Source organism: Pollachius pollachius, assembly GCF_949987615.1.
Source record: "Pollachius pollachius genome assembly, chromosome: 1".
In the NCBI taxonomy this organism is placed as follows: Eukaryota; Metazoa; Chordata; class Actinopteri; order Gadiformes; family Gadidae; genus Pollachius; species Pollachius pollachius.
The window spans coordinates 33367720-33392091 of NC_136934.1; the positions used below are offsets into that span (position 1 = coordinate 33367720).

General features: G+C 48.0%; 1 protein-coding gene across 2 annotated transcripts; it reads left to right on the forward strand.

Moving 5' to 3' along the window:
- Positions 1 to 223: 223 nt before the first annotated feature.
- Positions 224 to 15568, forward strand: znf574 (zinc finger protein 574). Of its 2 annotated transcripts, none has more exons than XM_079742602.1 (11): positions 224 to 302; positions 1737 to 1802; positions 2000 to 2160; positions 5556 to 6759; positions 7048 to 7256; positions 7890 to 8069; positions 8588 to 8682; positions 10456 to 10550; positions 11937 to 12085; positions 12849 to 13136; positions 14567 to 15568. In XM_079742602.1, exons 3-11 carry the CDS (start codon positions 2002 to 2004, stop codon positions 15176 to 15178), a joined length of 2991 nt encoding a protein of 996 aa, XP_079598728.1. In that variant the 5' UTR covers positions 224 to 302; positions 1737 to 1802; positions 2000 to 2001; the 3' UTR covers positions 15179 to 15568. The 2 variants fall into 2 exon arrangements, with proteins under 2 accessions (XP_079598728.1, XP_079598729.1); XM_079742603.1 differs by lacking the exon at positions 224 to 302 and adding an exon at positions 533 to 1524.
- The last annotated feature ends 8804 nt before the right edge of the window (positions 15569 to 24372 follow it).

Here is a 24372-nt window from a genome sequence, read left to right on the forward strand (position 1 = left end):
TTTGGTGGATACAATTTTACAGAGTAGGGAATCCTTCAGAACACAATAGAAATAAGTTTCTATATTATTACTTGAAATTACACAAAATGCAGTGGAAATAACAACCCTATAAACAAATATTTGACCGTGCAAAAATGTCAAAATACCGCGCTTTTACATTACAAAGGCTCTTGTGTGAGGTCGAATACTATTGGTGTATCAAATGACTTTGTAGCCTATCAGACGAAGGCTTGTTATCATGCAGAAGCCAACGCAATAGTGCTCAATAGTGCTATTTTCTCGACGGACAATATCTGAGTTTGGTAAGTAATGCTAAAATATTTTCACATATTGTAAGCATATAATTGCGTTGACACGAAACATTGCTTAATATATAGCCCTGCATGGAGGTAATCAACGGGGGGAGACAACTAACGTTAACTTTTAGTTGGTCGCCGCCATTATACCACCGAAGAAGCGTTTACCGCCCTCCTTCACCGCTTCTTCTTCTACTTCTTATCCTCGGTGGGAGAAAAAAAGTAAACATCGTTGGTTGAAGGGACGGCTTGGTTGTCCTTGCTAGCATTCGTTATATGGCAGTGGTCCAATCACAACGATTTATGAACATTACAGACACATTGTAGATGGTTAGCTACCAAGCTATCAAGGCGTTAGCCACCTTGCCAATATGATGGCCTACGCTACGCGTTAACTCTAGACTAGCGGCGAAGTGTCCAGACCGATTAGCTGTTAGCATTAGCTTGCCATTGACGTTCGGGTGTATTGCGTTGTCTGGAACCCCGGTTAACACATGGTGTGGCGAAACAAGACATAATTGTATATTATGTTTGTATAGGTGCTGGTTGTATCTCTTCAGCAGACACAAAATAACCCACAGCCCTGTAAGCAGGTGGCTAATGCTAACCGAACGCCGCCCCAGATGCACGGCATGAGGCAGTCACTGATTTGTGATGTTGATCTTTCTCTACACCATGTAAATGCCACAACCCTTCTAATGTTCTACTGAGCACGGTTAATCTAACAGCTACATTTGATTTAATAATATTCCAAAATACTGATCTGTCTCTCAAATAGTTTGGTTTTCTAATACAAACTTCAGTTTAATTCGTTTAGTAAATATTGTCCAATCTGTCACCATAAAAGGCTGTTAATTGAACAACTGTCCGAACACAACAATCCAAAACGTTATATAACTGTGTTCTGTCTGGATAATCCTTTCTTTCTCATCCATACATATTAACCATGATATATACATACAGAGGCCTACTTGGACAGAGCAGTTTCATGTTTAGGAATTGTAGCAATGTATAGAATGTATAGGTTATATTACAGGTGTGTTTGGCTCATTGCTGGAAACGGCAACATAAGTTTGGCTGTTTATCCATTGAGCCTAATTACAGCAGCTATCAACATTATGCTGGAGCTCTGCCCATGAAATGGCAGCAAGACGAACTTGGCTGGGTCTCATATTTTGCAGACACACCTGCATGGTCAAAATAACAATTAGCCTAGTTCTGACCCATGGTGAGTCATTTTGGCAACTGGCAAAATACAGCACTTTGTGTCCAAGCTTTGCTCTCAATAATGCATGTAGATGCACGTTCTCATCAGGAGAGGGCAATATTCACAACTATGCATTATTCAAATGAAATTTGCTGTTGTATAAGCACCGCAAAAATACGACGCACATTAATTATTTTTTTCCCCATCAATTTTTATCTCCTGGTGATGTACAGGACTATAAAACCAAGTAAAGAGGTGTATGTGATGTGACTGCAGCTCGTGTCCCCACAGACTAAAAGGTATAATCTTCTTCTTGCCTATTTGCCCTTGACTAAATCAACACCCAGCATTGGCACCTTTTAACATTCTATTTTTTCCACACCTTCTATAATGCTCTCATTCACATATAATTCCCAATGGATTTTATTTATAAGATACTATTGATTTAAAGCTTCTTAACTGATCAATTTATTTGTTTCCTGATGTCACTTTGCAGCCATGGAGAGCGCTACGTCTGTGTACATGTGCTTCCCATGCTACCAGGAGTTTGAGACATTGGAAGAGGTGCTTAAGCACCAGCTCACCTGCAATGCAGAGGCCACAGAGCCAGCCCCCGACATGTCTGGCATCGCCTCCATTGCTGTCCAGCAAACTCAGGTAACAGGCTGCGAAAGCTTGGGGAAGTCCTCGGCTTGTTTGAATACTTTCACTTTCATTTGTATCACATATTGGACACTGTGACCTCACGTGTCAGCCCTTTGAGGTCATGCATTTTATTATTTCAAAACGTTGTGACCAGGTCACTTTTTGGGAAGAAATGTCCTCATCTGCCACACATTTCTTCAGCACGTTGAGATGCAATAATGAGGTCTCCTCCAAAGGCTTATTCTCAGACGCGATTATGTCTGGACCTCACATAATGGCCTAATATTATGACTCCATTTAGTTTGACACGCTAAGTTGAGGCTTGACGGGTCGGGGGCTGCTAGAGTTCCCGATCCGTCCCGTGACAGCTTCACCGAGCCCCGGAGGTTAAAAACAGTCATTGGCCCTGCTGAGTGACATTTACCAGTGGGGGCATAGCTGTCGGATTCTGAACCCATACTCCCCGCCCGCACTGTCCTCAGCACCAGTCCATAAAGCAGGGTGACACTCGTGACAGGCAGATTGCATCGCGCGTTGCCAGCAGGAGGAGAATCTAGGCTGGGTGAATCAGTCAGTGCCACCACCTCCTGATTCTCCTGATGGATCGCTTATTGGCCTTCTCATGGATGAACTCGCCGTAGAAGCTGTCTATTAAAAACCCTCTAATAGCCCTATGGCCTCCTGGCCCTTGATCAAGCCATTAGCTGTCTCGCTACTGACATTACATAACAAACAACAACGCTTTTTATTACCCAGATTGCCATTCTTTCTGTTAACATTTCTGGGACATTATTAAACAACAGCATCTGTTTATGTCTAAGGGATGTAGAGAACTCATTAAAAATGTGCCTTTTCCCCTATTTTTGGAATCATTGTTTGGTCTGCAATTATAGTTAATGGATTTTGTATCCACCTAATTATTCTTCCTTATAATGGAAAATGTATTGTATATGCTATGCCCTACTTTGTAAAGAGTGTTTTAGAAATGATGACCTCTTCAAATCAGAATAAATATCCCGGTCCCAACATCAAGAACCTTAAGTGATAATTATGTCTAAGCTACACACGTCCGTGTGTAGCTTATGGACGCCCTTTCAGGCCCCAAGGGTGTAGGTCTGAATCAGTAATGGAGTTCATCAGAAGTGCAACCTGTTATGCTAACAAACCTGCCTCCTTTTCTCCCGAATACTTCCATATCTGAGTGACTCATCCCTAGTATCTATCTGCCTAAACGCTCTAATCAAATTGCAAGAAAAATTCACATATGGCACATAGCTTTTATAGATAATTCACTGTGAGCATCCACTAATACAATGAACAGATTTTTTTTTCCTACGTATAAGTGGTGTTTAATTAGTTCAGGCAGATGGTAAATGCCCTTTTCAGTGGTGCTTGGTGGGTAGTACTGGTCTTTTAGAGGCCACAGTGTTTATAACTACAGCCCCTTTCACACAAGCAGTCTTACCCTGCACATTTCTGGAAGATTACCGGCCCGGGCTCTTGTGTGAGTGGTAACAAGGATCGATATTCAGGCAAATCTGAAATGGCAATCTGCCTGCTCTTGACCTAGTAACATTTCCTGTTCATTGCTTGTACGGCTGTGTTGTGAAGGAAAGCAGTATCATTGCCAGTAGAGGAACTTAAGGGTTAATGTCTTCTGCAAAAGACGCATTCATGTGGAGCAAGCAAACCAATCACAAGACTCCGCTAAGGATGTATGAATCTGCGACTGTTTAACGCACCAATGCTTTTCAGCTGATCTGATAACATATCAATACAGCTTATTTTGTTTGCAAACTCCTTTCTCAAGAATAGCTAGAAATTTGACAGGCTCCAAAATGTGGGAGCTCTTCTAAGTCAGTGAGTTTAGTGGCTTCCATAAGTGTTTCATTACTTTGTGTGAAAGAGCGCAAGACGCAAATCTTGTGCCCCCTGGCTCCTCATGTGAATGTCTATCCAGTAACCTGCCGGGAACGATGTGTGAAAGGGGCCTAGGAGAGGATCAAATGGTCTTATCGCACTTAAGTGTGGTGTTAAGTGTGTTCGTCTAGCTGATTATTATATTGGAAAGACAAGAAGTGATGTACAGTATATGGCAGAAGGACTGGCATAACTGAGATTTCTTTCCCTGTAACTACAATGCAGCAAGATAATATTTTCTGCCCAAAACCGATATTGAAAAACTTATTTTGGCTTACATTTCTTTTTCTTTAATTAAAAAAATATATACATCTATTGATAACTATTATATAATTATATATAACCGTTTTTCTATGATAGATTGTGGTTGTTTGGGCATATAAATGCCACTTCATGGCAGGAAAACTATACTGTTTTACAAGGCAATCGTACAATCATCTGCTATTTTCAGCTGTGGCCGATAATTCGGTGCAGCCCCTCTAACTAATCATCTCCTTTACATTTATTTAGCCCACGCTTTTTGTCCAGAGTAACTTACAATAATCTCGTAGAATATGGAAAGCATGGATCATGTTGACGCATACTGATTAGACAGGAGTGAGGAAGATTGCCATGGAAGACAATTATAACATCAAAGTTCTCAATTATGGATGGTTCTCACTCTGCATATAGGGTTTGAGGCGAAAAAGATATCGCTATCACTGAAAATTATAGATGGTTTGATCCTTTGGGTGTTTTTAGGACCTTTGATCCCATAATGTGCTTTTAATGTATTTTTTTTATCATTTGTGTTGGAAAATGGCATCCGCTTTTTTGCAAGCATTTATATTTAGTTGCTTGCTATTTTTGTGTACATAATCCAACAACATTTGATGCAATATTAAGAGTTTTGTCTATCATTCGCTTAAAAAAAAAAATCTCTGCTTGATGGTTTGGTCCATAAATCTCCTGCAAGATTAAAGTGAACAAAGCCACTTAATTATTATGTGAGACGACAAATTCCCCTGGATGCACTATGGGAAGACACACATCTTTAACCTCGACCTTGAGTAGCCTTCTGTTTTTATCATCCAAATGGATGGTTGGCCGTCGGGGAAGTAGAGAGGGGGTGGGGGGGGGGGGCAATTGTGGAACCCCGCAGCCTTACCCTTTGACCCCTGATAGGCCTGTGATATTTATCTGTAAAGCTGGGGTCTTATCTAATGTGACTCAAATCAAACCTGGCTCCAAAGCGGGCTGAGCTCATTGACCTTGCTGCCCCTCCAACACTGACTGCTCATCCCTCTTCTGGCAGGGAAAACATGCCGCTCCAGGTTAAATTGACCCGAACCAATTATGAAGCGCCTGTTTGATCAAGAGGGAAGTGTTACTAGGTGCCAAATATTTAGCATCCGTGAGCCTGAGCAGAATTACATAGCCGATCATTGCAAGTAGTCCTCCATGTCCTTGTTTTTCTTATCTTGTCTTATCTTTCGCTGCCTGTGCAGCAACAGGTTGTAGGGCATCTGTTGGCCCCTGAGACGACGCAACACATCACTTCCAAAGAAGAAGAAGAAGAAGAAGCAGCAGCAGCAGCAGCAGCAGCAGCAGAAGAAGAAGCTCCCGTGTGGGAGACCAAAGATGGGACAGAGCAGGACGCCTTGGGCGACGTCCCTTCCCCACAGTCCAACCAGCCCAGAATACTCTACCAGTGTGGCGACTGCAATGAACTGTTCAAAACCCTCGAGCAGTGGCAAGAGCACCGCAGGGACGAACTATGTCATCAGCCTGGCGTCCAAGCCCCACCCCAGGCCGAGCCAGAACCAGAACCAGAAGGGGCTGGGGCGTCTGAGGAGGAGGCTGCGGAGGCACAAGGGGAGGACGAGGAGACGCAGCAGGAGGCCGTCCTCGGTAACCAAGCCGCGGCCTCTTCGACTCAAGACGACTCTCCCTCCCGGAGGAGAGGAGCCAACAAGAAGCCCAAGCCGGAGGCCGTGTTCCTCTGCGTGGACTGTGGCTCCAGCTTCGGCCTGGTGTCGGAGCTGGTGGCCCATCGCAAGAGCCAGCACGGCCTGGAGGAGGCCCTACACCGCTGCTCCGTCTGCGGGGAGTGCTTCCTCAACACCACCCTCTTCCTCTACCACCGCAAGCAGCACCGGCAGAAGGGAGAGGAGAAGGGAGAGGTCCCGCAGAACGCCGCGGCCCACGTGCCAAAAGGGAACGGCGACGCTGAGGAGGAGCAGGCGCCGAAGGTGTCCGTCCCGGCGCCTTCCTCCTCTTCCCCCAGCGCCAGCGGGGGCTTCACCCAGCCCGAGGCCTTCATGTGCACCCTGTGCGGCGGCAACTTCAGGAACGTCGGGGGGCTGTCGGCCCACCGCAAAGAGAAGCACGGCCTGAAGGACGCCCTCCACCTCTGTGTCGAGTGCGGCCAGGAGTTCATGAACACCACCCAGTTCCTGTACCACCGTCGGCAGCACCGCGTCCAGCAGGTGATGGTGCCAGAGGCCGGGGACGGAGTGGAGGTTGTGGTGGTGGAGGATGGCGGCCACGTCACCGTGGAGGGGGAGGAGATTGAGATGGAGGAGGGGGTGGAGAACCCACAGGGTCAGAAGAGGCCTTACTCTCCTGCCATCACCACCGATCCTGAGTCCCCCAGGCCAAAGAGAGGCCGGCCCGCCATCAGAATCCTCAGCAAGAATCCTCCACTTAAAGGTACGTGGGGCCAACTGCATTAGGGGGACATGTGTGTCAGACTCTGGTACATGCTGCAGTTACATCAGAAAAAAGAACCCTCTTCGACAACGACAATACGACACCCCACATTAACAATACAACATACAACAACATTAGAAAATACCACAGCAACAGCAAAACACGTATGAAAAGCCCAGAAGCTTCCGGCTGGATGTCCAAAGTCCTAGCCTCAAGCCCACTCACACACTTCACAGTGGAGGCTTGTCATCTTGGATTAACACTGTCCCCTCCTCCCACCTCCTCCAGCGATGAAGGGGGTGGGGACGGGGGCCATCAAGGTGGAGCCGCCGGATCCGGAGGCTGCCAACCAGCCCCCCCCCGCCAAGCTGCTGCAGGACTGGGCCCGCACCCCGCTGCCCCACGTGTGTCCCTACTGCGGGAAGACCTTCACGCGCCGGGTCTTCCTGCGCACGCACGTCTTCAGCCACACGGGGGAGAAGCTGTTCACATGCAAGGTAAGGCTCTGCGGGCTCCCGGGGGAGGGGCGGGAGCAATGGGGCTCTGCAGCCCTGGAACGGGGTGCATTGAAGACTGTGGCTCATTGTTAAAACCCGGTCTGAATGGTTGATTGACCCGGTCTGAACTTGGTTCAGTTATTTAGCAGAGGTTTTTATCCAAGGCACGCTATTGTGCTTTTAAACGATCTCATGAAACCTGAGGAGGAATTTCTGTGAAATCCTAATGAAATACGTGTGTGCCATCCCTGCGGTAACCGTTGTGATACATGATGTCAGGTCACCTTGCCCTACCTTCAAGGATGGGAACAATCTGTCTCCGGCCGCCGCTCTCCAGGATGTGATTTCCTTTGATTTCCCTGACATGTGTGTGCTGCAAGTGACACGCAACTCTTGAGATGAGCCTTTGAAGTAGGTTAGGTATTACAGCCAAGGTGCAACTCTGGAATTGCCAAAACCCCACTCTCATTATATTCTCAGGTTTTTCTTTCATCCTTTCTGTCTGCCTGATGCATCCTCTTTCGTTCAGGGGCTCCCGGGCCCATTACCGTAGATGCTTGAAAAGGGTCATTTTTATCATGAATGCACTAACAAAAGACCTTAATCATGATGACTGGTGGTGCCCGTGTGCAGGTGTGCTCCAAGTGCTTCACCAACTCCCAGAGCCTGCTGCGCCACAGCATGTGCCACACCGGCAACAAGCCCTACATCTGCGACGAGTGCGGCAAGAAGTTCTCCCAGGTGTGCACCCTGAAGAGGCACCAGGCCACGCACTCGGCCAACCAGCCGCGGCGCAAGCGCGGACGCAAGCCGGTAAGATGCAGAAATAGACCACATGAATGTGGTTCTGATTGGCTTCCAGTGCCGTCCAATAGGCAGTGTTTTAAAATGTTGTTATGTTTTTATTATTGCCCCACCGTTAAAGTGATCTGTGTGACAGGGTCTAGAAAAACGTTTATTGACTGTCCTCTACAGACCTATCAAATATAATCAAACGTCAAAGTATATTAATATACGTCTCTAGGTCAGCTAATTTGCTCTGAAAGACTCAGGATTATAGGGGGGTCTGAATCCCCCACTGGACGTTTTTGTGTAGAAACACTGTAGCAATGGCTGAAATGAGAAGTGTACATTAAGTGTTCTCCTGCCTGGCTACAGAGCCTGGGTGGGATGTAGACTCCACACATTAAACAGACTTCGAAGAATAGAAGGAAACCAATGGACAGAATTTACATGAGGTTGCAATGGATCTCGTTGGATGACATTGTCAGATTGTTTATGCAAACTGTGTGTGTGTGTGTGTGTGTGTGTGTGTGTGTGTGTCTGTGTAGATCTGCGGCCTGGAGGACGACGGCACGGCCCACGTGTTCCCCTGTCCTCACTGCACGGCGCGCTTCAACACGGAGGACCAGCTGAAGCATCACATGTAACCACACCCCCAATACACTCTCCCCTCCCTCCCCAGGCCTATTTGACCCCCGCTGATGGATGTGAGGGTCGTTTGAGACGCAGTAAATTCAGTCAACCATAACACACCCGTTTGCGCCGCGCCCCCCATCGCGCATCTCCCTCTCTTAGGAGCTGAGGCATGTCCAATAATTCTGCTACTGTTTACAGGTGTAAATAAACTCGAATTACTGCTGCGAGCCTCACCCAAGACAGGGTTTAGATAAAGCCCCCCCGTGGCGCCGCGGCCGCCGGCAGCTGAGCCGCGCCGGCCCACCGAGCAAGGCCTTTAAGCCGCGTAGTAAACACATGCCCAGGCATCTCTCGGCACCGCCCGCCCATGATTGACTGTCAGACAGGCGGGCACGGTGAATTAAGATGAGGGTTGATGATAAGTGCCCGGTAAGCCAAAGGTATGTGTGTGTGTGTTTGTGAGGGTGTAGAAGGAGAGACTGCGTAGAAAGATGGGGGTGGTGAGAGTGGTTTGAGCGGCTTGTGGTTGACCGGGGAGCCGGAACGAAGGCGCGCAGGCAGAGCCAGCAGTGCTTTACCCTTGAACCCTCACCCAAGCAGTGGCGGTCGAGGAGAGCCGGTATGGGGGGGGGTGCAGTGGCGGTGTGTGTGGATGTGGACCCTCATTACCCGGCACTTTGCTCCGCAGATGGAGCGACCTTGAAGGGACTTTAAATCCCCCAGGCTTCCTCGGGGTCAGTCGGCGCCTAAAATATTGACTTTCGCATCGTCGACCGAACGTGGCCGAGCCAACACAGTGCGCTCCCCCTGAATGCGGTACGGGCCCTAACTGTAACTAGAGAGCTGGGTTAACATGCACTCCGTACGCCCCGAGAATTCCTCGCGTTCACCTCCTTTAAATACTCTGCTTATCCATTACAGGTGACACTGTTCCATGAATAACTTATTGGGTATTAATGTATTCTCAATAATGCAGGTGTCCTCTCCGCTGGCTGGAGGTTGCGCCACACTGACACTGTGCGTTGTCTGGGGTGCAAAGTGCAGGGCTGCGGCAGCCCGTGCTGCGGAAGCCCGTGCTGCGCGTGGCCCCACGGCTAGCCTGGAACGTTACGCAATGGACAAATATAGTCACTTTCATGTCCGCCCTCTCTTGACTCTCCGCCAGCCACGGCCCCCGTTATTCTCCCACTGTTAGGTTCCCCCCTGCGCCATGTAACCTCTAGCAGGGCTCACTGCATAGGTGCTGCTAATCCCTGCTGCTAATGTCATCCAGTCGGGAGGCTTACAGCTTAAATGTGGTCATTTCCCTCTTTATTCAAGATTATGTGCCGTTGAGGTGTGTTTGTGTGGGGAGGGGGATTTCACGTAGCGGTGCGATTAGTCAATCGCTCCGTGCACGGGTGTGATGATTAATATGCTCTCTGAGTGTATTTTCTCCCTCTCGTTGCCTCTCTTGCCTTTATTCGCCTACAGGTAAATAAATTAAAGCGGCAAATAAAGTACCGAGTGCCTATTACTACAACACGACCACTCCGTGTGTGTGTGTGTGTGTGTGTGTGTGTGTGTGTGTGTGTGTGTGTGTGTGTGTGTGTGTGTGTGTGTGTGTGTGTGTGTGTGTGTGTGTGTGTGTGTGTGTGTGTGTGTGTGTGTGTGAGAGATGAAGACACATGCCACATGATTCTGACAATGTACTATACTGCACTTTAACTTTTTTTGTCCCTGTATCAATTGCCTTTTATGTCGACTTAAATAAATTGTTTAAATGTGTGTGTGTGTGCAGACTGCTCCACAGCAGCCACCCCTTCCCGTGCACAGTGTGCGGCGAGGCCTTCAAGCGCAGGAGGGAGCTTGACCTGCACGCCCTCTCTCACCAAGGTCAGTGTTCTACGCCCAAGAGCGTTAACCCTTTGCCCCCGGGCCCTGAAGTTGGCCCCCGACACAATCCATGGCAGATTTGTATTTTACGTAATGCAATCGGCTGAAAGGCATGCTACCACCAGCATTTCCAGTTTTATTTTGTAACCATTATTTGTCACAGTCTTTCTTCTTCGTCTCCTGCTTGTGTCTCTGCGTCTGTCCGGACTTCAGACCCAACCACCCGAGCCCTAGCTCTCGTTCAAAGCTATTAGATATGACATTGCCATCAGTTTGACTCCGGAGGAAATTGCTATCGATCGTTGCTGAGACACCAATAAATGCTCTGGGTGGGCCCCTGCCTTATATCTTGCCCGGGGTGGGCCCCCTAAACCAGTTGCAGTTTATTCCCAAACACTCAATCTACATGTTGCCCCTTCCCTCGTTCCTGAGACGCATGAGGTCAATGAATTCCCATTGATTCTGGTCCCCTGTGGAACGGGCGTAGAGGGCGGAGGTAAATGAATTGGGTGTGAACATGTGGACGTTTGATCTTGATCAGCTGGTAGGAGGGAGGGGGGGTAGTCACACCAACCTCATTAGCCTTGCCTGAAGAGTTGGCCTGTGCCATGGGGTCAAGGGGGCTCCTTTGAGAGAGGGGGAGAGAGGATTTGGTTATTGATCCATTGATCAACCCTGGGCCATTATTCGGGACTGTCCATATTAAAGGGGCTAAATGGAGGGTCCAAGGCGCGGGGGACGGGGGGACGCGATGCATCAGCCCTGCCGGAGTAGACGGCACAGATGGCCGGCTAACTGTAAGATGCTGGCTCGAATATGAATGGACTTACCAGAGGGTCTTGCGGGGCAAAGACTCTCTTCCCCAATTGCCTTTTTAAAAAGCGATTACTTGGTTCCAATGGAGCTGACATCCGACGGCGTTAATATCCCCTCCGTTAAACCCTTATCTAGTGATGCGCTATCAACTTTTATTTGTAAAGTTGTGTTGCCGTGGGGTGAGTAGTGAGATGCGTGTTTCCGGCTTGTATTTATGTCCTGACCTATATGTCCCATCAGTGACTGCACTGTGATGGCCCTGGGACTGCCCCCGGGCAACATAGCCTCTTTAGAGCAGCCCGGGACTACAACTTCTACTGTGGCTGCTGCCATTTAGGCATTCAGCAGACGCTTTGATCTAAAGGGACAGTGGACTCATGCACGCTTCGTTAAGGGCCAGGCAGGGGTTGGCTCTGAGCTGGCCACAGGTAAGGCTGCGTTCACCGAGCATCGTACCAAGGAGCCCACAGTGAGGAGTCCAGCACCTCTGGCCGACGCACCGCCCTGCCCCCTGGCCAGAGAGGACTCTCACCCTTCCGTTGTTCCCCTTCTCTTCCCCCCCCCCCCCAGACAAGGAGCCGGTGACGTGCATTCACTGCTCGGCCCAGTTCGTCAACCAGTCGGTGCTGGACATCCACCTGCAGCGCTGTCCCACCAGCGAGGAGGACAAGAACGTGGGGCGGGGCCGGGGCCAGGGAAGGGGTCGCTGCACTGGACAGGTCAGGACAAGACACTCACTTCTACCACGCTGCCTCAGTTTAGATTATTTTATGTTCAACTTGTGGCAGTGAGGCTTTTCAGTCATGAGCAGGGGGCATCAAATAATATACCTGGGAATCTACCCAGCACCTTTTTTGAGCTGTTTGTCGATCATCGTTGCCGCAACGCTACCCTGCCCCTCCAGCTATTGTTTTGTAATGTGTGTTCTTTCCTTTCCTTTGTTAATGGAAATTCTCGGGCTGTTTAACTGAATCTGTGAGGAAGGCGGCCGCTTGAAACGGCAGAAAAGATGAAGCAAGCTGGCAGGGCTTAAAGTATTTAGTTGTTGTAATTGTTGTTTTTGCCTAAATGGCTCAATGGGGTTATTATACCAAATCCATTTGTAATGATTGTTGATTCTGTAGTTCTGCCTTGAAGCAGTATACCAAGACAAATGCCATGGAAACGGATTACATTCTGATTTTATGACTTGTATAGATCTGGTTTACACAGTTGAGTTGAAGATAGGGTCGGCAATTTGGAGAAACGAGAGTACGCTATATTTTGAAAGTATCCAACTGAAAAATGTCCACGAATCCCACGATTATTACATATTCTTTTATTATTATATTTCTTTTGTGATTTATTGTTGCTGTCGGAATGTAATGAGAATTTAAACAAATATGAAAAAAAGCTTTGTGCTTTTAAAAGGGCACACTGTTTAATTGTTTACCTTTTCATTAACCCCCTAACCCCCCCCACACCAACACCACCTCTCTCCAGATGGAGTGCGACCTGTGCGGCCACCGCTGCATGACCCAGGAGGGCCTGGACCTGCACCGCCTGTCCCACACGGGGCAGACCCCGCTCAAGTGCCCCGTGTTGGGCTGCCGGCGCCGCTTCGCGTCCAACGCGGCGCTGGAGGAGCACGTGCTGGCCCACATCCAGGGCACGCTCAGCCGCTCCCGCCATCGGCCGCGCTTCCGCTGCGACATCTGCCTCAAGGAGTTTGCCTACACCTCCACCTTCAACGTGCATATGCGCACTCACACGGACGAGAGGCCCTTCGAGGTGGGTGTGGGGGTCGGTCGGTGGGTGGGTGGGTGATAGGGTTGGTCGGTGGATGGGTAGGTGGCTGGGTGTGCGTCGAAGTGTGTCTGCACGTGTGTGTGTGTGTCGATGTGCGTGTGCATGTCTGATCCATGACAGAGGAAGGTGGAATGGTCAAATGCACCGTTCCTACAACAACAACACCACCATAATAATAAACAGTAACAAAAGCCTTGGTGAAAAGGCCTCTCGTGATGCAGAGAAACTTTCCCAGCACACCCTGCAGGGTGCAGCCAGCGTGCCAATGCACAGGGGCTCCGGGGTTTCAGTCTGTATGTGCAGGGGAGGGTCTTCGGGTGTGTCCCCCCCCCGTGTACCTGTGATTAATGACAGCCCCTGAGTTAGGGCTTGTCAACTCCCCTATGTAACAGTGGCTATTCCTGGACTCCCTCCTCTTTATTATTTATTTAATTTGTATTATTTAATTCTTATCCCTGTTTTTCGTATGCTGCGGTGCCTCCCCCATCCCCTCCCCTGCTCCTGGAGGAGCACGGCAGTATATATATCAGTCGGTTTAATCTCTGTGGCTCATCTTGAGCCCGGCCTATTACTTACTCCAGAACCTCGAGGTGAGCTCGCACCTCAAACATCATATGCAGCAGTCAGAGATGAATCTCAATGAATTCAGATTCCCAATGCAAACACCCCCAGCCCCGGCGCTGACCTTGTATTTGCCGAGCACATAAAGTTGTTTAACGAGACTCTCAGAATACCAGCATGTTCATTTTAAAGTTAAACACCAGCCAACGACTCACTCAGCGGCGCTTAGCATTCAGCGCGCTCCACTCCACCGGGAATCGACCGCAGCGACAAAGCAGGAGATATTATTACAATATTAGCTCTTCCGCGCGCGCATCGTTTTATCCGTGGAGTGGACCTCCGCTCGCCGTGCGCCCTCGCTCAGGCTGCTCCAGCAGTCTGTGGGAAGTGAGTCCTCTGTCGAGACCTGCTCTTCTCCTCCCCCTCCTCTGGTTTCACCTGTTCCTGGTGTCCCCCTGCGCCTGCATGCGTGCTCCCACTTTGGTTCCTCTTTCATGGCTGATATCCGCCCCCCCCCCCTCGCCCGCCCCCTCTCTGCTCGGGGTGGTTTCTTTACTCTGTGTGCATACGCGTGTCTTTGTGCTGTTTTACTTTACTCTGTGCTGAGCCGAAAATTGCAGCCTCTGCATAAAAGGAGGAAGCGGGGCCTGTGATCATATTTGCGGTACAGGAAAGGGGGTTAACCTGAACATTAATCCTGAGACTCTCGCCCTGTTGTTGTTGTTGTTTTGAAGCCTTATCTTATCCTTCATTGTCGTGCGTGTGTGCGTGCGTGCGTGTGTGTGTCACACTCTCTGCGCATCTCACTCAGTTTTTTTCGCAACCCCTCCCCCTCTCTCTCTCCCCCTCAGTGCGCCACGTGTGGCAAGCGCTTCCGCCAGCTGCCCCACCTGCAGGACCACGAGCGCATCCACAGCGGCCTGCGGCCCTTCTGCTGCTGGGTGTGCGGCAAGAGCTTCAGCGTGGCGGCGCGCCTCACGGAGCACGCGCGCACGCACAGCGGCGAGAAGCCCTACGCCTGCGCCCACTGCCCCGCCGCCTTCCGCTCGCGCTCCAACCTGGACAAGCACGTGCGTCTCCACGGCGACCTGCCCCACGAGGGGGCGGGCTCGGCGGCGGACGCGGCGGCGGTGGCCCAGGTGCTGGAGGGGGCGGAGGTGCTCACGTCCCTGGCGGGCGCGCTGGAGGGCGAGGTGGGCGGCGGCGGCGTGCAGACCTTCTACGTGCTGCAGGAGGAAGGCGGCGGCGGCACGGAGACGGTCATGATCTCGTCGGAGCAGCTGGCGGCCATGGACGGCTCGTCCCAGATGGTGATCCTGCCGTCATCGGTGCTGGGCGGCGGCCAGACCATCGCCCTGCCCCACCACCTGGCCATGGACGGCGGGGAGATCATGGTGCACACCGGGGCCTCGCCCAGCCAGCAGCACACCATCGAGTTCATCGTGGAGGAGACGGTGGTGTGAGAGGTGGTGATGGAGATGGAGGAGGAGGAGGAGGAGGAGGATGATGACGACACCGTCTGCGGCCCATGTTGATGGGACGTCATGTTCCGAGTGGCTGTGTGAGAGGTCTGTGTGTGTGTGTGTGTGTGTGTGTGCGGTGGTGGGTGATAAATCCTGTGAACTACGTCATCCTCAGGGCGGAGGCGGCCACGCTCGGGAGGATTCGGTCGGGGGGGCTTCAAATGAAAAGAGAATGATCAGAAATATATCTTTGAAATGTCCTGTTTTCAGACTGATTGAAAGGTAGATTGTAAAGTTGACATTTTGTTTTATATAGTTTCGACTCGTATTTACAACCTGTTATATCAGGGCTGGAGTTGGCCTCTCAAATCTCAACTGCTTTCTTAACAATAAAACGCTTCAGCTTCCACGTCTGTCGGTGTCCGTCATTCTTAAAGGGGTACATTGGGGCCACTGCCCCCTATCCTCAATCAAAAGGGTTTTTATTATAGGTCATGCTGTAAATTGATAAAGGTTTATTTTTTGATACACACAACATTGGGCCTTTATGATGGGACGGATGGATGGGTCATATGGCAGAGCTCAAAGTTCCCTCAGAATGGTCCATTTTGCTCTACTCCCATCGCTCTCTCTTTAAGGACGGTTTAGAACAAACGAGAGTAGCGGGAGTGAGTTAGTGGAGGTGTTTGGATTAACACTAATGTCGCTGTAATTTATTGGACACCGCGCCTTCGATTGGTTTTGTGTTGTATTCACATGTGGTAATAACAGAAGCACTGGGATTTATGGTGATTGAGCTCAAGTGGGACATTATGCACTGGCAAGTAGTGTTCTGAAATGATCTCCCTATCGCTCTAGTTACCACAAATAATGATCCTGTTAGCGTTGGAATGGGAGAGAGGTGTCATGTGATCCAAGTTTATTATTTTATTTTCTTAACCAACGCTGCAGTAGCCTATTATGGGTTTTCTGCGGTTTATGGCTGTCTCCCACCACTGATTGCTGACAGGGGGGAGGGGATGCAGGAATCACACTCTACACAAGCACTCCATCTTAGTTTGTTTTCATGTCATGGTGGGAGAAAAGCTGATGATTGCGCAGGGGAAGTGAAATGGGGAAATTGCAGCATTTCAGCTGAGCGAGGAGCACACGGAGAGACGAGGTAGAGAGGGGCCAGGGATTCTGCTGCTGCGGCTCGTCATTGCTTTTCTGAGTGAGAGTCAACAAGCAAAACCGTCAATAAATAGATGTGTTCTCCCTCAGCCCCCCTTCTTAGAAACCCCAAAGCCGATATCCCAGTTTAACTCTTTATTCAATGTGTTGCTTCTACGGTTACACCATATATTACGCACAAACACACTCGCATGCACAGGGAAACTCATGCACAAACAGACACGCACAGACAGATCGGTAATGATAGCCCGGACGCTGAGGCATGCGGTCTCATGCGGCCCCAGGGAACTCATTTTGCGGTATAGTTTTATGAACGTATGGGTCCTCAAGTGCTTTATTTTGTCTTTTTTTTTAGAGGCAACCAGAGCACGCGATCGACTGATGTTGCTCAGCTGGGAGAGTGTTATCCTCCATCTTTTCATTACTGATATAGGCATCCAATGGATTTATACTGCTCTTGTCACTTCCTACAGTCGGGGATATAAATTACCCCCCCCCCCCCAGCACTAACCAAGCGTAGCGAGTTTGTCTGCGTCCAATATAGCCTATATCACGATAATCACAATAATAGCATAGTAATGCCTTCCTGCCAAATAGAACCGTGTTTACAGTCAGCTCTCTTTAGTTCCCGTTATATTTCAGTATGCCAAGTGTCAGTCTTGCACACAACGAGCTGGATTTGGGTCATGCTTGTTCGGGCTGTCTAAAGCCGCAGCCGGAAATGATTGGGATTCCACGCGCCAAAGGTATAATCCCGCCACAGGTGGAAAGGTGTGAACAAAGGTGGAGGCGGGTGCAAATGTGCATGGAAACAGACGCATTAGCCAGCCAGGTGTGAATGTGACCTCAAAAAATCTCACCCTCCTCAATGGTATTACCAGGCTTACCTGAACCACCGCTGTGATCGGGGAGTTGTTCCGCTTCGCAACAGGCTCTGATTCAGACGTTTGATTGCTTTGTATATTTGCGTTTTTGTAGGCCGCTATGCAACACTTTCTGATTAAATGTAAAAAAGAATCTACAGGTTAATATATACAAGTACACACACACGCGCACGCGCCCGCGTGAATAAATTAGGGAATTCCGACAACGTATTATAATATTTGATCCATTGTTCGCCCGTACAACCGCTGTTGAATTATTCATTGGGTGTTTAGTTGGTAAACCTGGAAGAGTACCACGTCTTTGAGCTTAGGCCCAAATTACTTTTACGCATTTCCTTTGTTTCTTTGGAGTAACGAACATATGTTGAATGGCCTTCCCTTTTGAACACCCATTTGATTTGTTGTCCTATTTTCTATTGCAAAACACTCTAAAGTCACCCTTTGACCCCTGCTAGGAAACCTGCATATTCAGCGGTAAATAAAGGCGCTGACATGGCAGTATTTCATGCAGGTGGAGCACACATTCAAATGTTTTGGCTTGCACATCTCCTTATGGTGGTTATGGTGGAGACCAAGGTATACAGTGAAGTAACCCCCACACCGGGCTGTCCGAGCGCTGCACCCTGTTGTTGTTTGAGTCCCCTATGCCATACAGAGATCCCCCAGGCCCTATTTTAACACAGGGTTACTTCTTTCAAGAGACCCAGCATCATCTATTGGCGATACCGTTACAAAACGTTCCGGGTCGACCTCAATGGACCTCTGCAGTAGCACAGGCGATACTACTATTAAATGTATAATCCTACAGATAAAAGTACATCCAAGGTTTGAGAGGGTAAAGCCAGTTTAACGATTATGCCAAAGCCCTAATGTAATTCTTTGTGTTTGAATTCAGTTATGCAAACTAACCTGGTGGGCTATAACTGACTACCTCGCTCTATTATCATATTTCATGATTATTAATGTATGATTGACCTACATAGGTAATGGTATACATTTATCATTCTGCATGCCTTGTGATAACCTATTTATTGCTCGCTCTCTCTCTCCCTCTCTCTCTCTCTCTCTCTCTCTCTCTCTTTCTCTCTCTCTCTCTCTCTCTCTCTCTCTCTCTGTCCCCCTCCGTCTCTCTCTCTCTCTCTCTCTCTCTCATTCTTGCCCCCCCTGTCCTTACATCATTCTCTTTTTTCCCTCTTGTAATCAGTTTCCATCGCTGCCTGTTCTGTCTCGTTCCTCTCTTTCCCCATGCGACACCGCCTGTGTCTCTCGTTGCTGAGGTGGCTATACCTACCGTGACTTTGACAAAGTAGTCTGCACACATGCATTTCACATGGTTGTGCGTGTGTGTGTGTGTGTATGCGCACATTTTCTGTTCACCCTACAAATGTACCCATGTTTGCTCCTGTTGCGTTCCTTGCGTGTGAAAGTGCCTGGTCTCGACGAGTGAAGGGTAAGGTTTGTGTGCGTGTGGGGGTGCGTGCGTGAATGCATGCGTCCGTGTGTGTGTGTATGTGTGCTCACTGCAGTCCTCCACTCATGTCAACCTGAACTCCTCTGTTTTGTCCTCCATCTTCCCTCTCTCTCTCCCTCTCTCCATCCCTTCCTCTTTTGTTCAACCTTGTTTCTCCCTCTGTGCATCTCTTTCTCCCTGTATATATCCCTGGGCCCTCACCCCCCCACCCCCCCTCATTGGTAGTGAAGCCTATGTGACCAGGGTACTGAGGAGCTAATCATTATTCCACAAGCAAAAACAGCAAGGCGCTGTTCACGCTGCATGCCAATTCCTCTGTTTTCACTCCTCCTCTGTCTCTTGCTGTCTCTTTTCTTTTTTCCTCTCCCTCTTTTCCATCCCGTCATTCAAGCAATGGTTAATATGGTTACCAACCAACCGACTCCTCCTCCCTCCCTCCCCCCTCTCTCATTCCTTCCTCCCTGCCTCCCTCCTCCCTCCTCCCTCTTCCCTAATCTCTCCTCCCTCCTCCCTCCCTTCTTACCCTCTCACAACCAAAAGGGGGGAAAGACGTGCAGCTCAATAGGATGTGTAAGCATCAAGGTGTTTGTGTGTGTGTGTGTGTGTGTGTGTGTGTGTGTGTGTGTGTGCTTCAAATGTGTGTCTGTGTGGGCAACAGAGTGTAGGAATCAAGAGAAGGGAGAAGTGTATAAGGTTACCCCTGGCTGTGACCCACAGCTTCTTCAAGAAGTCAAGTGTACACACATAGACGCACACACTCACTCTAACTCTCCCTCTCACTCTCATGCTCACTCTCACTCTCACTTAAACTCTCTTACTAACCCCCACTAAACTCACACACACACACACACACACACACACACACACACACACACACAACCATCACAAACTGTCAGAAGCCACAGCCCTGTAGTCACACGTCAGATAAGCCTCCGTCTGCGCCTAATCACGTGGTACTGTGTGTGTGTAGTTTATATTTAAAACATAGATTTCCATGAATGAACAGTTACTTTACTTTCAGTTTATTAAACACAAAGTTAAGCCGTTTATTTCTTGCTGTCTATTCAAATTAGCTAGTCTTTATCCGCTTACATCTACTCTCCAAGAGGAATTATATTTGGGTCGGAGAAATTATGTAATTTCCCCGCGGGGATCCGGTTAATCTAATCTAATCTGATATGTTAGCTGTTTTTCTCTTCCTCAACAGTGGTTTTCATATTGCGCTGCAGCTCAGCTTTTAATAGTTTATTTTCCGTACACCTAATAATCCAATAAGAGGATAACACAGCACCATCGCTTCGTTACAATTTTCACTCTCTCTCTCAGTCTGTCTCTGTCTGTCTCTCTGTCTCTCTGTCTCTCTCCCTCTCTCTCTCTCTCTCTCTCTCTCTCTCTCTCAGTCTGTCTCTGTCTGTCTCTCTGTCTCTCTGTCTCTCTCTCTCTCTCTGTCTCTCTGTCTCTCTGTCTCTCTCTCTCCCTCCCTCCCTGTCTCTCTGTCATTCCGGCTGTCTTCAATATATATTCAATAGCTGTCCCTTGTCTTTCCTATCTCCCTCCTCCACCACTCTCCTCCTGGCTCACTTATCTCAGATCTTGCCGTCCTGCTGCTATAGCAGGTCTTCTTGGTGTAGCCATCTCAGAGCCTGAGCATGAAACCATCATCTGCACTGACGCCTCGCTTCCTGTTGCGTTTCTACCAAAGAAAACTAATTTGTGCGAGTGGAGGAAGTTTTCAGATGGGTATTTTAAGGGTATTTCTACAGTTGTCAGTTTACAAAGTGTCGATCTAAAACCTTTGCAGACGTTCTTTACAGAAAACCACTGCCGGACATGTTTCTGTTGGCCAATGATGTAGTAACAGATCCTCACCTCAAGCAACATGATAGGTTGAAACTGATGTGAAGTAAAATAAAGTGAAAGCCCCGTTCTCCCAGATCTGAGCTTGTCAGCCATCACAACCATTGTTCTAGAGGCTGACATGTGAGACGGCTGACACATTGATCTGAATTTCTTTTACCCATGCAGAATCACACCATCCACTGATCTTGACCGAGGATAAGACGCACACACACCGACACACACGCACTCACATTTAGCCCTCACACTCACACACAAACACACACACACACACACACACACACACACACACACACACACACACACACACACAAAGAAACACATTTGTGCGTACACAGGAATAGCACACACCTACACTTACACACAAACGCATTTCTATTCTATTCTATTCAAGTCTATGCACGCACACAGACTCACAGACACACATGTGCGCACAAACAGGATCAGACACACCTACACCTGTACACACACACACACACACACACACACACACACACACACACACACACACACATATAGATCCCTTACACATCAAACATGCCGGAACATTAACATGTCCCATGTAACTACGTTTCTTAGAGACGATGGAGGACTGACTTATGTCAATAAGCAACCTTCAATTTAATACATTTAATGAAATTTCTAACAAATTATAGACAAATGTAATACATGATATTGGCTGGATGTCAGTTGTGGTGTAGCTGGTATTAGAAGTGCTGTTTAACCCTTAACACCGCCAGAGGGAAGGCAGAACACAGCTCCCGCTCCTCACATGCCTTCAGAAGAAGCTTTCAAACCCTACAATGTCTGGAGATGACAACAACAAAAACAACAACAACTCCACAACACTTGAGTTGAGAATGCCAGAGGTTTAACATTTGAAGAAACCCACTAACATAAGGAGATTCATTCTTTTAAAACCTGGCTGGAGGTTTGCGGGCGTCGGGTGGTCACGTGGTCTGTGGCCTGGCCTGGGTTTACTGCGGTCTCGTCATTATTACAGTGGGGAATAGATGTGCTGGAGCACTGCAAAGTCAAGGTAACATCAATGCTCTTCACTGGATACCACAGGCGCTTATCAAGTGCTGCACTATAGTGCTCATTCTTTATGTACGTTTAAGTCTGTTGCTTTTTATCCGACACCATAATGCAATGGGACATAATATAATGCAGATGTTCCAGTCAAAATCCTTGTGTTGATAAGGTCTTCTGTCTTATTTTCGAAAGGATTTTCAATGGAAGGCAGACCCACCTGCATCTCTCAATACACAGGTCCAGCGTGTCAAGTTGATTCTTGCTCAGCTCTGGGTTGGTTTCTGTGGAGTAAACTGTTATTTCATCTTGGCTAATAATAATGAATTTAATTTAAAATCAGTAAACGTTGAAGCACCACACGAGACCGCCACCTACCTAGACAAGATCATCAAAAGAGTCGTAGCAGAACCGTTTCTTCTCAGCACACATGGCGCTGGCGCCTCTCTCCTGCTCCTCAGGTGTCTCAAAGAGAGACTCTGTTTAAATGAAGTACGCAGTAAGACTGTGTAAGACATCTTATTCATCTGTCTGGAAATGGGATACATTTAAAAAGATGGCTTGCTGCTGGATTTGTAATTGCTTCAACTTCACGGAGGAACCTTTTGAATGAATCAACGCAGGAACAAGTTACTGACAATCCCTGTAAATGAAGCCCCCTCAACAGTGTTGACTCTTTCTCTCGTTAATGAAATCTTAGCTTTTCTCAGTATTTCCCAGAAGAAAGATCTTTATACCAAGATAGATGAGTCTTGGTTTAAAGTCCTCAAATGTTTTATGTTCTCCTCAGAAAACCGCAGCCTGTTTCCCAAAGTCCTATGGAATCAAACAGCCATCATTCAATCATTATTAAAAACTTCAACTTTGGTGATTGGCATTTGGAACCATTCAGCCACACACGTTAGTAAGATGATATAAAGATATGAATAAAATAATATGTACATTTGTTTATAATAACTACCCTTGACACAATACAGGTGGAAACATTGAAATAAAAAAAGCTGTAAAATGCTTAAACAGTTGAAAGGTAATGTGGTGGCTTAAAAACAACTGTTTCATGCCTATTCAGGTAGATAGGATGCAAGAGCTTGTGATATAAATAACATGCTCTTCCACAATACCGTAAAACAAGACAATTACACGTTTTCACACAAGCCTTAGTACAATCCCAAAGGGACCGTGATGAATGTAATTACAGCGTAAACACAAACAGAACTGTTTTGCAATGCAAACATTTTGTAGTCCTGATTTCAAATGAATAATAAGGCACACAGATAATGTAAACCCACACAAAATGTACTGCAGAATAAATTATTACTAATGGATGGAAAATGTAATGTAACAATGTTCACAGTTGTAGTTCACAGCATTCAGAATAGTACATTATATTTGAATATGATTAAGTTTCAAATGTTTACTTTGCAAATACAGAACAAAGGTAAACAGTGCTTTGCACGTTTCTCTGAGATTGCGGCTGCTTACACAAGGCGAATGAAGGGTTTTCTTGACTCTGATTATATTGGGACATTGCTTGCATTACGTAACACACCTTGAGGGCCAGTCCTCCATTGTAACACATTGAGCCCATATATGAAGAGGTGAACCAATGGAAATGTTCAATTCCATATAATCTGTGTAATTAGAATTTAAATTAAATAGCTATACTACCTCCGCCTGTGCCAATATAGAAAAGGAGGCAGAGTAAGTCATTTGTATGCAGCTTTGGGAATCTATTTATGATATGATAGAGAGCAATGTGCTCCTTTCTGCCATGGGGTGTGCATACCTGAATAGTGTACTGGGCCCTTTCTGACCCAACCGGCTTAGCTCCCCCATTCCTCTATGCATCGAGGTTTGAGGTTGCACACTACAAGTAACTAAGTGGTCCCACTCTCAGGTTCTTAAATGCTTCTTACGCCCCTTACAGCCACAGAATTATTTAGACCATGAGACCAAGGGGAGGATCTTTAATGATCGAGTGGTGTTGTCATGTCTACAATGCATAACACACACACACACACATACACACACACACACACACACACACACACACACACACACACACACACACACACACACACACACACACACAGACAAACACACACACACACACACACGCACACACGCACACACACACACACACACACACACAAACAAACACTTACAAACACACACACACACACACACACACACACACACACAGACACTCACACGCACACACACACACACTCCCATGCACACACTCACGCCTACACACAAGTCCACACATTGACACACTGACAAATGTGGGCGTGGATGCTGATTGGCTGAAACATGAGTAAAAGGCGTGGCCCAGCTGTCCGCCCAATGGATGGAGACGTCCTGAGCACCAGCTCGTTCCACAGGAGAGAGTGGAGCCGTGGGAAATGAGAGGAGCCAGGGTTTGGGGGGGGGGGGGGGGGACAGTGTGTTTTGGCATCAGACCAGAGCAAAAGTGACAGCTCAGCGTTGTTTGATGCTGCATCTGACCCCCTTGCTGATCTTATTAGGGGACAGCTTGGGTGTCCCGCGGCTCATTTCAGACGATACCCCTCACCCGGGCTGACGTGGTGATCAGACCCCCGTCCTCTCAGAGTAGGGCTGCCAGGGTCTCTGTGTTTTTTTTTCCAATTTATTTGTTCTGTAAGATTGATGCAAGATTGTGCGCTGACATTTACTGGAGGTTAAAAGGCGCATTTCGTTCGTATTTCCATAAGGGCCTTGTTATAACCACGCAGCGTCACGACACAAATGCCCTT